We start from the raw sequence: 14181 nt of genomic DNA on the forward strand, positions 1-14181 counted from the left end.
GTGTGTGTGTGTATATATATATATACTGTCGTATCTTTTTTTTTTGTTGTTGACGCTTTGTTTATATCTGTTAAGAGGGCGCGGGAGAATGCCAAGATCCCGCTACCCATCTGTCAGACTCCCGGAGCCGGGATGCCGCTTCCAGGCTGGTGCGTTAACAGCTGCCGGTCCCAACTCCACTGCTGCTTCAGTATTCAATAAATAATCATATTTGTGTGGTACAGGGGGTGGGAGGTTGGGGTGGGGTGCTAGTGATCTCTCCCGTCTTCAATCTACACCCAGCTAAAGTCAAAACACAACGTGAAACTGTACCAAAGATGTGCACGGTTAAAAAAAAACCAAGCTCGATACGCCCACAGGGTATTTACAATATATTACAGAAAATCTCGTCCATCATTGTAACTTATTTTAAAATAAATAAATTGTACAATTTAAGTGTTCAGCAACAACGAAAAGTCTTTTTTTTTAAATAGTGCAACATTACCGTGGACCAATTGCTGATTCCATAAATGAAGTTGATTTCCCGTTTTTGTAAAAAACTATAAATATTTTTAAATGAAAAATAATAAACTATAGATGCCAACGGGTGAATTGAAACGATTTTTAAATTAAAACTATGCTCGTATCACAGTTAAAACCTCTCACTTTTTTTACACAAAAAGTTTGGAAATAAAAGGCATAAATAGCGTAGAGAATACAATCTTCTTTAAAAATGGGTTTCACTTGTTAATTTTTTTTTAAATACCGGAACATTTTTTTTTCGTCTGTGTGTATGTATCGATTTTGCTGTTTTTTTGTGGATTTCCCACTGAAGTCCAAGCCATGAAAGGAGGGAGGGTTGGGGTGGGGGGAGGTGGTGAGGGTGGAGAGTGGGGTGTAGGGAGGGGCTCACCGTGGCTGCGGCGGCCGAGGAAGGACCCCCGCGAGGCCGGGCAGAGGAGGCGGCTGCTCGCCCCCCGCCCCCAGTCCGTGGATGAGCACCCGCGGGACGATGGGTCGCTGGATGACCGGGTGAGGAGCGGCCGGGCCCCGGTACATGTACATGGCGGCCGGTTCCAAGTTGGAAACGACGTTGGGGTGATAGAAGTAAGGTGAGGGGAACATGCGCTGCAAGGCCGAGTAGTTGCCAGCTTCTGCCAGGAGTTCCAGTCCCACCGCCGTCTGCCTTTTCCACTTCGTCCTGTTGGGGGGGAAGAGGACAGAATGAATCCCTCAGCTATGGTTAAAATTCTTTCGAGTTATCAACAGTCACAGATTGCAACTCTTTCGAGTACAATCACAGTTCTTGGTTTCCGGGAGTGGGACATGAACCCACAACCCTCTGATTCAAAGGCGAGGGTGCTATGAACTGAGCCACAGCTGACACCTCCAGCTATGGTTAAACCTGGACCAACGTTTGTCTGATCTCAACATTCAAAATTCCATTGCACCCAACATACCCGAGCTCGTTCTCTTATGTGTTGCTTTTTTTCTTTTCACGTTAATTATGCACTTTGATTGGCTCCAAGTGAGACAAAAGCAGCCCAGGCTGTACCCCAACTCGGCTAACAGGCTGCACAATAGCCCGAGCCAGTTTCCAGCAATGATGGGTTTGCAGGGCGTTGAAAGGGATTCAGGAGCCGACTGCTTCACCAGCCTCCCAGCCCAGTGCAATGGGATCACTGGGGTATTTACTGCCGGCTTTGGTCTCCTGTCTATCCTAAATTGTTATAAAGCTACGCGACTCTGCATTAGCTGGACTAAATCATTTCAGGATGTGGTGCCCAGGTATTCACACCGCTTCAACATCAGCGAGGTCGTTTGGAAGGGGGGCAGTAAATTGTTTATTACCTTAACCGCAAACTGTAACAATATTCAATGACATCTTAGCCCATTCCTACAAACTCCCAGCTCCTTGACTGAGAAACGGGGGAGGGGTAACCAACACCGAGGCATCATTCCCAAACTAACACATTGAGTCGTTGTTAAAGGTTTTTTTTAAATCAAGGAATGGAGCTTAAGAACTCGGTCCCTTTCTCTAAGATAGGCGGCTTTCCACCTTTACTCCAATTTTAAAACCGTTCTTAAAATTCCTTTCATGGTTCTAGATCTTGCGTTCTGTCATTTTATATTCGGGTCGGTATTTTTAAAGTTTAATTTATTGCGGGCTCCCATAATGTTAAGGGGGTGGGGGTAGGGGGTGGTGCGGAATATAATCAGTTGTAAAGTGAGGGTCTATTGCCCCCGGGAGCCAGGACTGTTTTACCCCGGGTTATATCACCTGCACACAAAATGCTTATTAAATTGGTTACTTTTATTTGGGTTCTATTCACAGCTGCAATTCCCCGAGTGTTTTCAACAACTGATGGTCAATATTCTCTCTCCCCTCTCCCCACCCCCACGAACTATCTGCCAATCCGGGGCCGAATGGTCTCCCTGCACCCACAGATCTGCCGCATTCAGCTGTCCCCTGGCCAAGTGTTACCATCGCTCTCATGAAGCCAATCTCACCGTCACTTCTCCTCTCCACCTGTAACACTTCACAACTGGGCCTGGGCAGCTACCCGAACCTTATTTATTGGTCGATAAATTGCGTTTGAACAAAAAAATACAAACGCTCTGCTTTAGAGGGAAAACACACATTCAAAACAAACACAAATTCTCAACCTCTTTGACAGCCGCTTTAAGGAGAGCGGGGATGTGTTTTGTGGATAAAATAATGGTTGCCCATTCCCATTAATGAATTTATGAGCTGTCAGTGTCCCACTAATGGGGATTTGTCAATCACCTTAATATTTAAAGGCGGCCTGTCTCTCGGAGGATCCCAAATCTGTCACCAATCAATCGATCGATTATCTTTTAATTATGTTCCGCTCCTCACCGTCTACAGTTCAAAGATGTCTTAATGGACTGAGATTGAATGTGTCAGGCCGTAGATCTCAGATCCAGACACTCGCCTCCGGCAGCTCTCTGGAACTGAATGGGAAGCGCTGGGAGGTAAGTGACGGCAGGAGTTACACCTCAGCCTGTCCTCGGTCTCTATCTGCTCCACCTGACGGCGAAGGGGGTCTAACCTCCCTCTCACCGCCTCTCCCCTGTCGCCCTGTGATCGATTATTACTGGTGGCCGGGATTGGGAACTAGTCCTTTTCCGTGAGTCCTCCAGAGTTGGGTCTAAAGAGGTGCAAACAGCGAGCGAATCCTAACAGGGCGGGTAAAGTGAAGGGGCAAGGGGACAGTGCCGAGAGTTACCATCAATAACACACTCGGACCTGAGAATTGTGGGGCACCTGAGACTTGTGACCGATCAATACCTGTATCACCTTAACTTACCTTTCCGGGAAGGGGAGGGGGTTTTTTGGCACGAGAATGGTTCTTTTTTTTTAAAAGCAGAATCGGAAAATCAGCACATTTTTTTTCAGTTGCGGGTTTTGCTCTTTAATATTCTGAACTCTTGGTTAGAATTACTGCTGCCGTTTCTTACACATAATCGGATGTCAGTCTACAAAGAGCTGCACATCGACACGAAAGGGAGATAAGTGAAACTTTAAAGCAAGTCGTGTAAGATGTGGGTCTGCGCAGTGATGAGTGGCACCCGAACAGCGATTGTGTGTTTGGCGAGTCTATATTCAGATTGACATTGAGTCCCAGAACCTGTCCTCCTCTGCTGGGGGATGGGAAGGGCATCTGATCACATTAAGCATTTTGGCAGGATTTGCCCCTTTATATTTACCCCTTTGTATAATAGTTTTAACATGAATACACCCGGTCGCCAGAAACTGATCGATTTTATGCAGGCCATCGAGAGGTGGAAAAATATCTAAATATGGTGAAAACATCAAAGCGATTCATAAAACTCCAAAGTTCCTACCACTAATATAACAAACATAAGCCTTAAGGTATTTGTGTGTGTGTATGTGTGTGTGTGTTATATACCTTGTAAATATAGTATATACAAACACAAGGTAGTGTGACAGTCCTGTACCATCATAAATAACGCAGGAACTACATAGACTGTTTCAAGTGTAGTCCTTATCCCTTTCCCGAACAGATTTTTCAATCCTAGTTAATTTGACAGCTTTATGTAACTGCTCGCCCCAGGGTGCCGGGAGATCATTGCTTCTCTTTGTGGTGTTGTTGCTCTACCTTTAGGTGCAGACCATTTCCATCATCTCTTTTTGGCTCAGTTTGGAGAGTGGTTTGAATGATATTTAAGGGTAATTGCAGCTCGTGGTGTGGAGTACACTTCCTCTGGGCTGAGTCTGCATTGTACCCGTCTCCTCTGGGACTGAACCAAACTGATTTCTTAAAGGAGGTGGTTAGTGAATCCAGGTAATAAATGCTTTACACCAAAGCTCAGCGACAGATTCGATCTGATAACTGATGCGTAAATATAGGCTCACAGCCTAGGTGTGCGCGCCTTGTGTTACTCACATTAAATAGTGGATGGGGAGGGGGAGGGGGAGGGGATGGGGGGGGGAGTCGCCATGACAGGTGGCTGCCTAATCCAAAAGCAAACTCGTGTGATTAAAAAGCCACTCGTTCTAATTATTTTCTGAACTGAGTGCATGTTAACAAGCCAACAAGAAATTGGATATTGCAACGTGCTGTACCTACATAAAGCTTTCACTTCTCACCCACTGGTCACTCAGCTAGCCCTCAAGGAAGAGCATTCATTCTCACTTTCGGTTCGAATACAACCAGGCGTTATTCAGGTGCAATGGGTAGAATTAGCCGATGCAGAAGCGGACTGGATGTGATAGAAATGTAGGCGATAGATGTTGGACCTCAAATAAAATCTAAAGAAATGATGCCTACATCTGGACTAGTTGTGGATAAACAGTATTTTTTTTTGGAGAGACCATTTCGCCCACACCTGGTCTCTCCTGTTTCAATAGGATTGGCTCATTTTGGGTGATTGGTATTGTTAACCTTTTCTGGCCTCTTTCGGGACCGGATTTAGGGATACTTTGGGTAGGGGATGTTTCTTGTTTGGGTTTCAGTGCACTATAGTCATTTTTATCCTGATTACTTATTTAAATGCATTTGGCATATTTCTCCCCAGTGAGTGTTTTATTGCATCTCTGCCCCTGGGGCATTTACAGAATAGCTCACATCTCGAGAGCGATTGCCAAGTTTCTCGTTGTTTCAATTATATTCGGTACCTCGCCTTACCTTGATACTTTAAATAATGTTGACCTTACCATTCGTTTGATATTGATATTAAAAAGCTCCCTAGTCGTGCATAGAGAGAAAATTCACATTGCCGAGTCCACAAATTCCTTTGAATTGATTTGATTCTATCCTTTGATAATCTCAGTTCCCGGTCTGAGATCTGTTGCCGTTTGGTGACCTCTTTACTGAATGCTGCCTCATCCAGTATTTGATTTTGAAATGGGTTCAGTTACTGGGGATTTTTTTTTTAAAAAAAATATTTATCCAATTTGATTTCCCAGGGCCCTGCGTCCAACATTTAAAAAGTGGATTGTCCAACTCCCTTCTCTGCGCTACATTAGCTTTTGGCGCCTGTTTTCGACTCTTGTTTGTTTCTCGTAAGATTTACTCCCCTTGCCAAATAAACAAACTCTCGATCCACGGCCAGGGATCGCAGGAAGAAGCGCATCATCTGATACCATTGGCGATACTGCAAAGTCCTCAAACCTCACTGACTAACCCTCCCCCCACCCTCCCCGTCCCCCAAACCCGCCAGTTTATTATTTCGGCAACAGAACACAACAACATGGAAACAAACTAAAGCCGATTTGCTGAGGCTCCACTTGAATTGATAGCGGCCGCTAAGATTCATATTCGCTTGGGCAAATTTGCAAAGAAGCCGACAAATGATCCCGACTCGTCCTTAAGAGTCTTTGTAACCCAGTTATGAGTTTGTGAAGTTGCAGTTAAAGGTCATTTAATTCTGCGATCCGTGTATTTGCTCCCAGATTGTGAGGACAGAGATTGTGGCGAGAGAGATGGTGCTTTAGGCATTAACACTTTCCACTAACATGGATTGATTTTCGAACTGATCCCCGTGTCAGGTGTGAAAATGTGACCATTTTAAAATATCTGAGTTAGGTGCCTCGTGGAGTTAAGTTTTTTTTGTTCGTTTATGTTAACTCGCGATTCTATTTGATTTGATTCGTGCTTCTTTGCTGTAATATTAATCGGCTGTAGTTCTGTTTGTCTCACCTCCTGTTTTGGTACCAGGTTTTGACCTGGGTGTCTGTCAGGTTCAGGGAAGCCGCCAGTTCCATCCTGTCCTGCACACTCAGGTACTTCTGCCTCTCGAAGCTCCTCTCCAGCTGGGCAAGTTGGTGATCGGTGAAGGCTGTGCGGGCTTTGCGGGGTTTTTTCAACCGAACAGGGGGGCTCTCCCGACTACTCGAGATCTCTCTCTCTGCCTCTTCTTTGACTGCCCGAGAAGGGGAGGGAAAAAAAAAAACACAAAGACAATTACAAAGCAACCCTGGTGCAGATCCAGGTCCTTCACTCATGTTGCAGGAACAGCAGGCCGAGTAAAGCGACCCTCGTCCAAAGGGGAGGCAGTTTTTTTTTTTGGCAAGTTCCCACTTTGGAATCGGAAACCTAGGGTGGGCTCTGCCTGTCCTCTGGGGACTTGCTCAGGTGCTTTTCCAGGCTACTCAGCTCACCCAGTCCCCACCCATGTTGCCAAACTTTTGATAATTAACATGAATAATAGTAAATCTCGTGTAAAGGCCCCAAGAATGTCACCCGCTCCCTTAAAAGGCAGCTCGGATCTTCCTGACTAATTCGCAAATCGCAGGGCAGGGTGTTGGGTTCCATTCTGGAATTACAGCACTAACATAAGTTAGCATTTAAACAGGAAAATGGGCGGCTCTTTTATTTCATCCTCTCCTCCCAAACGCCAAGAAATGGGATGTTGGTTTTCCTCTTTTAAAGCCAGCCTGTATTTGAATTACTGGAAATACAGACACAGCACTCCCTGTATCCCTCTCTGTCTCTGTCTGTGTGTGTGGGGGTGTGTGTGAGTAAATCTATCTATCTGTTAGTTTGTAGCCGCTTTCACGCAAAACTTCCCCCCACCCTCTGTTATTCTGAAATAACACATTAAAGAGCCGTTTGAGTTTAAGGGTCGCAACCGGCCGCTTAGACAACGGGCGCTGCCTATCCTGGACACTGAAGTGATGTTTAAAGCTGGGCTCGTTCTGTGTTTTTGTAGGTAGGGTGCAGTAGCTCTTTGTTTGCATTTACCGAATGGGTTTAATGGGAAACAGAGAAAGGATGGGAGAGTAGAAAGGAGACAGGACAGGATAGACAGGATAGGTGGATCTAATTCCACTGGCCGGCAAGAAAATAATCCGTTTAATTGAGCCACCAGGGAACGTGCCCAGAGCTGTCTAAAGCAGCAACCCGACCGATTAGAGAGCCAATCATCGAACTATCCTTTTTTAAAAAAAAATCTGATCACAGGATTATTTTGCAAATTGCACCGATTCCTTGAAGCCGGCTGCATGCATTAGGCGCAGGAAACTGGCATATCCTACACAAAACGGCAACGATTTAAATCATGTTTTACAAATTAAACCCGCCCCCTTCAGAAGGGAACAAAGCCGATTAAGGCCGGAATCCTTCGAAATAAAACTGATCAGAGGATTTTCCGCAAATTATAGCGAAGCCCCTTCACAGGGAGGACCACAGTGACCACTGCAGTGCGATCTCCTGTGTACAAACTCAGTGCGGTTGTGTCAAATCTTCTACTTAAAAACCCAACTCCACTTCCTAACCTTAACCAACAACGCCTGATAATTGTTGTAGCTATTGTGTCTGTTGTCCCTTCATCTCCCACCAAGTAACATCTCCCCGTTTAAACTTGCCCCTGTAAAACAGGCGTGCACAATAAAGAATAACCTGCGCTAATCATCCACACCCAGACAACATCAACGCGATTTATCTCGTACACACTCAGGACAAATAAACTATTATCTTACAGTGTCCAACTCGCAGCTCCAACAATCGACCTCAAACTGAGCTCCTTTTATTGATAATTCACAGAACGAACCCCATTTCACTGTGGGCAGCAGAGGCGAAACCACCCAGAAAGGACCCTTTCTCTTAGCCACTGTGACCGCAATACTCATCCAGTCTGTCCTCAATTGGTTCAACGTGCACGGAATCAATCGGCTGCCGCACTGACATAAATCTGAAATCACCTCGGCCCCAAATACAGGTCTAAAGTGAGCGAATCTCTGTCTCAAACTTCGGGAAACACATACTGGAAACACAACCGCACAAGTAGCCGCTCTTTATGCGAGTCTGAATCCAGAAATAAATGTCGTTCTCTCTACTACATTCAGATCACAGCAGAGCTAATAGTCGGGAAATAACGAGACCCTTATTATTTCTGGACATTCGGAAACCAATATTTATTATTTCCTGACCTGTGTAATTATTTTATTGAAATTCACTGCAGAAAAGTTGTAACCTCTCTGTCATATTCATTTTATTTTATTTTATTTTAAAAGAGAGGTTTAATGTAATTTATCGGTTCCAGCACTGGTCCAGATGCATAATACGGATGGTATGGAGATTACATCAAATACTCTGGCTCCAGTAAAAAGAGAAATTATGCTCGCTGTGTCATCCGGACACCAAAAACAAAACCAAAAAATTTTGTTGTAAAAACTCAGCAGGTCTGACATCATCTGAAGAAGAATCATACGGACTCGAAACGTTAACTCTGTCTTTCTCTCCACAGATGCTGTCAGACCTGCTGAGTTTTTCCAACAACATTTTTGCCTTTGTTTCAGATTTCCAACACTCGCAGTATTTTGCTTTTACCGAAAACAAAATCGTCCGTTCAATGTGACCGAGTGACGCCAAAAATCCCTTCCCGGGACTGGGAAACACTGACACCCTTAACAGGCGCTGCAACTTTTTGAAACACTTCAAAATACAGAGTAAAGAAACAAACATGAACAAAAAAAAAACTTGCGGACCCCAATGAAAGATCTAAAGGTTCCGCCAAAATAACTATGCTTGGGATAGTCCCGGTTCAAAAACGTTTCATTTTCAAATTCGCACCTTTAGGAAACTTTGATCGGTTTTCCATGACAGCCGCCTGATATTAACCGTCCACACCGACTGTTATAACATCTCTGAACATCATTATTTAAAACTGTAACTGTAGAAATGGGCCCAGAGTTTCCTGGGAACCTGGGGATTTTATTCTGTTGTGGAGGTTGTAAAGTTTGCTCTTCCCTTAGCAGTATGAGGCCAGTCAGAAACCCGTTGCTGTTTATTAAACGAGCCCCCGGCCTATTATAACTTATTGGTCAATTGTGCTTCTCTTAATTTATGTTGAGTTGCACTAAGTTCTGACAGGTTATCGTCTCAAAATGGCGTTTATTTATTTATACATGTCATTTTCACTGTTTGAATGCTGCTGATGTTGTTTAAAGTATGCGACTCTGAACCTTATCTTTTTTAAGTTTTACCATCTAAACTTTTATAACTTCCCTCCTTAATCCCAACGCCCCCCACCCCTACCCCCATACACGCATTTTATTTAGTGTTGGAAGGTTTGTAGTAAATTCTGATATATTTTACAAAAAAACAAATACATTTAGGGATTGAGCCCAGTATGATTCTGTACTTCTGAACGGGCCTCAGACTCTGAAATGTTACACCCCTCCCTACACCCAGTTTCCTTAGAGTACTCTTTCTGATTTTATTCCCATTGGTTGATGCTTTTCCTGTAACAATCGGTGATCAAAGCCTTCAACCGAAAAGATTCCAATATGCGAAGTATTGGTTTTCATCCTAACAAGTTAATGTTCGCGATTTAACCAGTAAAACCGCCAGGATTGTCTTTTTTCAATACGTTTGTGTTCAATGTGAGTGTTTCAAATAACTTTTGACCACTCTCTCTCTGTGACTCACATGTCGCTATTCCGAATCACAGAATAATATTAGCTTCAGTGAAATGCAATTTCCCGTTTCCCTTGACAAAAGTTTCTTTGATATCTGATTTATCCAAATCAACTCTGAAAATTGACAATATTGTTATTACAATTCAGAACGAGTCTGAAGTCCAAGAACCACTATTTGTGCATTTAAAAAAAAAATACCTGGTTTGAAATCTGCAACAAGATGAGAGTTCACAGCCCCTAATAATCTATCACTTGGTAACACATTTTACACAATCTAGGCAAATCCAGATTGTAAAGTTCAACGGCCAAACGGGACTGGATTATACAGCATTTAAATGATGTTTCGTAAAAAGTAACAATGTCTATTTTATGACGATGATCTGCCAATAAATTAAAAAACCTTTGAGAAATATTATCTGGGAAATTCCCGCAGAAATGGACTGCCCATTGCCAAAGATGCAGTCCTGCATTATTGGATAAAAGCAAAAAAAAAACTGCGGATGCTGGAAATCCAAAACAAAAATAAAAATACCTGGAAATATCAGTCCTGCATTACTGAGCTATTTTCAGGGCAAATGTAAATCTCGATGTACGAGCAGAATTCAAAGAGACAAAGTCAATTTAATTTCCTGAAGCCTTGTATTTTTTTTTTGTGTATGTGTGATAAATACATTTCTAACCCACTGCGGGTTTAAACTTTCTCGCCGGCAACACTTTGCCCGGCAGTTCCCATTCCTCGGGTCAGTCTGCGTGTAAAGTGATCATCGGCGAGATTGACTCTGAATTGTTGAGTTTGACCTGAAAGCGAAATGTCAGGTGGCGGAGAGGAGGCAGGAGCCTCGCTTCCTCTTAAGACACCAAACTCCATCCTGCTGCAGTTGGATAGCCGGGCCTTTCAGTGTTACCTTTGTTCCAAAGGCGGCCGGATTAATGAATTTAAAAGCTACCGTTCAAAGCTATTTATTAATTTCCCGCATTCAGCACTAGAACGACACCGCCCAAGGAGAGGAGGACAAACAAACGGACAACAAATACTTTTTTTAAAATCCAAATGCAATCTCTGGAACATGCGGCAGTTTTAGGATTTGAAGGAGGAAACTCGGTGCAATATTGGGAAGTTCCCTGCACTGTGGCCTTTTAAACATCAGTTCTCCCGAAATGAGGATTTTCAGATTCCCAGTGTCTTATTTTTCATAACCATTGGAGCCACCACTTTGCCCCAGAACTTCTATCACACTTAATTTTCGCAGTTTGACTCAGTTCCCCCCCACCACCAGCCCCCAGCTCCACCAGCCCCCTTACCTTTGTATTCCGTGTCTGAGGACGAGTTTTCCCTTTTGTCCAGCCTGTCTTTGAATTCTTCCCCGTGTTTGTGAGACGGTTCCTGGGGCGCCTGGCCGCTGCTCGAATAGGGGGCGCAGGCAGCCAGAGGTTTGCAATCGCCCAGGATGTCTCTGATGAGGAAGGAGGAGGTAGCAGTCCTGGGCTGGGGGGCGGCGCAGAGCTGCCCCGGGTGCGGGTGCGGGTGCGGGTGCGACTCGATCCCGCCCGCGGCCCCCGGCAGCGGCGGCGCCGCCTCGCCGCCCTCCAGGCCGGGCGACGAGGGCGAGCCCTGCTCGCTGCCCACGTCCGACACTGGGCTCAGGCCGCCTTTCATCTCCTGGGGAGACCTGCAGTCGCCCGTCAACGAATCTCCTTTGGCTAAGACGGGGCTGGCTGGCCTGTGAGATAAAATCGAGTCAATCCCAAAGCTGGAGCCGTTGGACCCTTCCATACCCGGCACCTTTAAATGGTCATCTGGAGCTGGGGGTGGGAACTTGACCGAACTTGCAGGCGGAATCCTCCAACTTCCAAATAGCGATCCGGCGCAATTAAACCCTTTTAACTGAAATTTCCAAAAGAAAGTTGGTGCAAATCTGGAGCTCGGTGCGGCTTGAAACTCGTTCGCTGATGGGGTGGAGAGGTTTGGGGGGTGGAGAGGTTTGGGGGGTGGGTTGGGGGGCGATTGGAAGATGAAGCGGGTTTCAGCACCTTGGACAAGGGCAAAATCCCGCGGCTCGCCAGGGCCCCGCGAGCGACAGCCACAGATTCCCACCTCCCCAAGATACTTTTGGACTAAAATGAACTTCTGTCACTTTGCAAGGTTTTTTTTTTGCTCTTCCCCTTTTTTTTTTAAAATGTCTCTAGCACGTGTCTGAGTCCAAGCCGCTCTGATTGGGGCTTCTCCCTGACATCACGGTGACTGAAAAGCCCACCCTCTTTCTGAGTTTTAACCAAAGGACTGTTCAGACTGAATGACGCCCAGAACTAGGCTGTTCACCCGCAACTCCCGTAGTTTGTTTAAATTAAAGCCATTATGGATGGGATGGGATGGGAAGGGGGGGGAGTTGGTGGGGGTGGGTCAGGGAGGCTTCGCCTGGACCGTGCAGGACAGGTTTCAGCAAATGACATGAGGCGTCTGAGTAAAGTTGCAGATTGCGAGATGCAACTATTACAGAGTCAGTCAGTGGCCGTGCATTGGGAGTTTGGTGTCCTAAAAATGAGTTGTGACTGAGTACGGGGTAAAACCGCTCAAACACTAACCCCGATTGTCACTGATAGTTTGTTGACCGGTATCGATACTGGTCAGGATTCACAGGTGAACAGTGATGTTAAATACCGATTTCTCCCAGTTACTGCTGCCTTTCCTAATGTATTCTGACAGTTATTCTGGCACAGTTAAGAGGTCGATACCTTTAAAGAGTTTAAGCCGACTTTACATAATTCCCAATGTAATTGTCTATTCCAGATTGATCAGAAGATGTTCCTTAACTGATCTGATTTAAACAACTTCCACAGCAACAGAACAAACGGTGTGCGCCAAAATATTGTACGGGGGAAGAATCAGAGACGCAAAGATGTTCAACTGAAAAACATTTACATTGTACCAGAAGGCGGTTTGGGACCTGATTTCATCTCTTCTGGGATCGCGTAATTAACATTTTAAGCATTTAAAATAAAAAAAAAATAAACAAGAAGTAAAAATGCGAGAAGCTGTAGGACAGAACGTGGCAGGGTCGCTAACTCTCACACATTTCAAAATGAATTAATAACAGTTATAACTGTTTCATAATGTTAAATCATTCACCATGATTAATATCCTGTGCAACGTGCAAAGTATTACATTTGGCAAGGCGAGGGGGCGAGGGCTGGGTTGTATCTCTGTTGGAGACAGAGCGCATCCGATCCGGTTTTTCAAGCGAGAGTGAAACGGGATCTCGGGTCGGGCCGCCTGTTTCCGGGCTGCTGGATTCGGGGATGAGTGGGGTCCAGGAGATTGGGGACTCTCTGCTGCACCAGGCCATTCAGCCCTTGCTGGCTGCAACTGCAAACACTCACAGGGAAGCTGAAATGTTCACGTTTTGCTCTCGGCGCTCTGAGCAGTTTACAGTTGGTTGTCCACTAATTACAGACGCAATAATTTCTTTCGTTCTCAAATACTGTGTCACTCTGGTTAATTAGTCGCGCACTATAGGCACGGGATCGTATTAGAGTTTTAAAATCCATGGACATGCCAGCTCCTTAAAACTTTTTTTTTTTTCCTTTCTGTTTCTTACTGTCTTCGGCTTTGCACACCCCCCCACCCCTCTCCGTTCCTTTCTTATGTACCTGTCTGACTCTCTCTTGCATGTTTGTCTTTTTAAATCTGTGTTCCCATCTGTCTGTAAATGTTTCCTTTCTCAATATCTATCTGTTCATGTCATTGTCTTTGAAAACAGCTGTCTCTGCTACTGTTTTTTCCTCTCCTGCACCCCCGCCCCCTCACTAGTCTAATCTCTCCCTTCTTCACTGTCTCCCCCACCCACCCAGGACTGTTTGTGTTTCTATTTCTTCCTATTCAATTACCTAATACTTTGTTAATTTTTCCTATTTTACGTAAGTCTATTATAGATTCTGTAAATATGTTTTTGGTACATGTATTGTGTGTATGGATTTATTTATTGGTCTTATGTGTGTATACATACGATATTTATACGTCTACAAGGTTTGTGTTTGGAAAATGAATATTTATAAGTGCAAGTTACATCTAAAAATGCTCTTCTACCTCTCTCCCCCCTCAATCTCTGTCATTAGTCGACGGCCTAGCTTTATTTTAAAGGCGCTGTTCAATATAATTGCAGTCAGGTAGTTGTCAGACATTTTTCACCCCCACCTCTACCCCCTGTTTGCTGAAGCTGTGACTCTATGTAAATAATTGACATGAACTCACTTGGCGGTCCCCAGTAAAGACAACGCGGCTGTCAGAAGTTTGA

General features: G+C 44.7%; 1 protein-coding gene across 1 annotated transcript; it reads right to left on the minus strand.

Moving 5' to 3' along the window:
* On the minus strand, nucleotides 1-11984 carry LOC144685204 (barH-like 1 homeobox protein). Its single transcript, XM_078549632.1, has 3 exons — nucleotides 11192-11984; nucleotides 6168-6390; nucleotides 1-1180 (listed from the first exon to the last, which is right to left on the minus strand). Exons 1-3 carry the CDS (start codon nucleotides 11661-11663, stop codon nucleotides 889-891), a joined length of 987 nt encoding a protein of 328 aa, XP_078405758.1. The 5' UTR covers nucleotides 11664-11984; the 3' UTR covers nucleotides 1-888.
* Nucleotides 11985-14181: the final 2197 nt, after the last annotated feature.

Source organism: Cetorhinus maximus, chromosome 10 (assembly GCF_964194155.1).
Source record: "Cetorhinus maximus chromosome 10, sCetMax3.hap1.1, whole genome shotgun sequence".
NCBI lineage: Eukaryota > Metazoa > Chordata > Chondrichthyes > Lamniformes > Cetorhinidae > Cetorhinus > Cetorhinus maximus.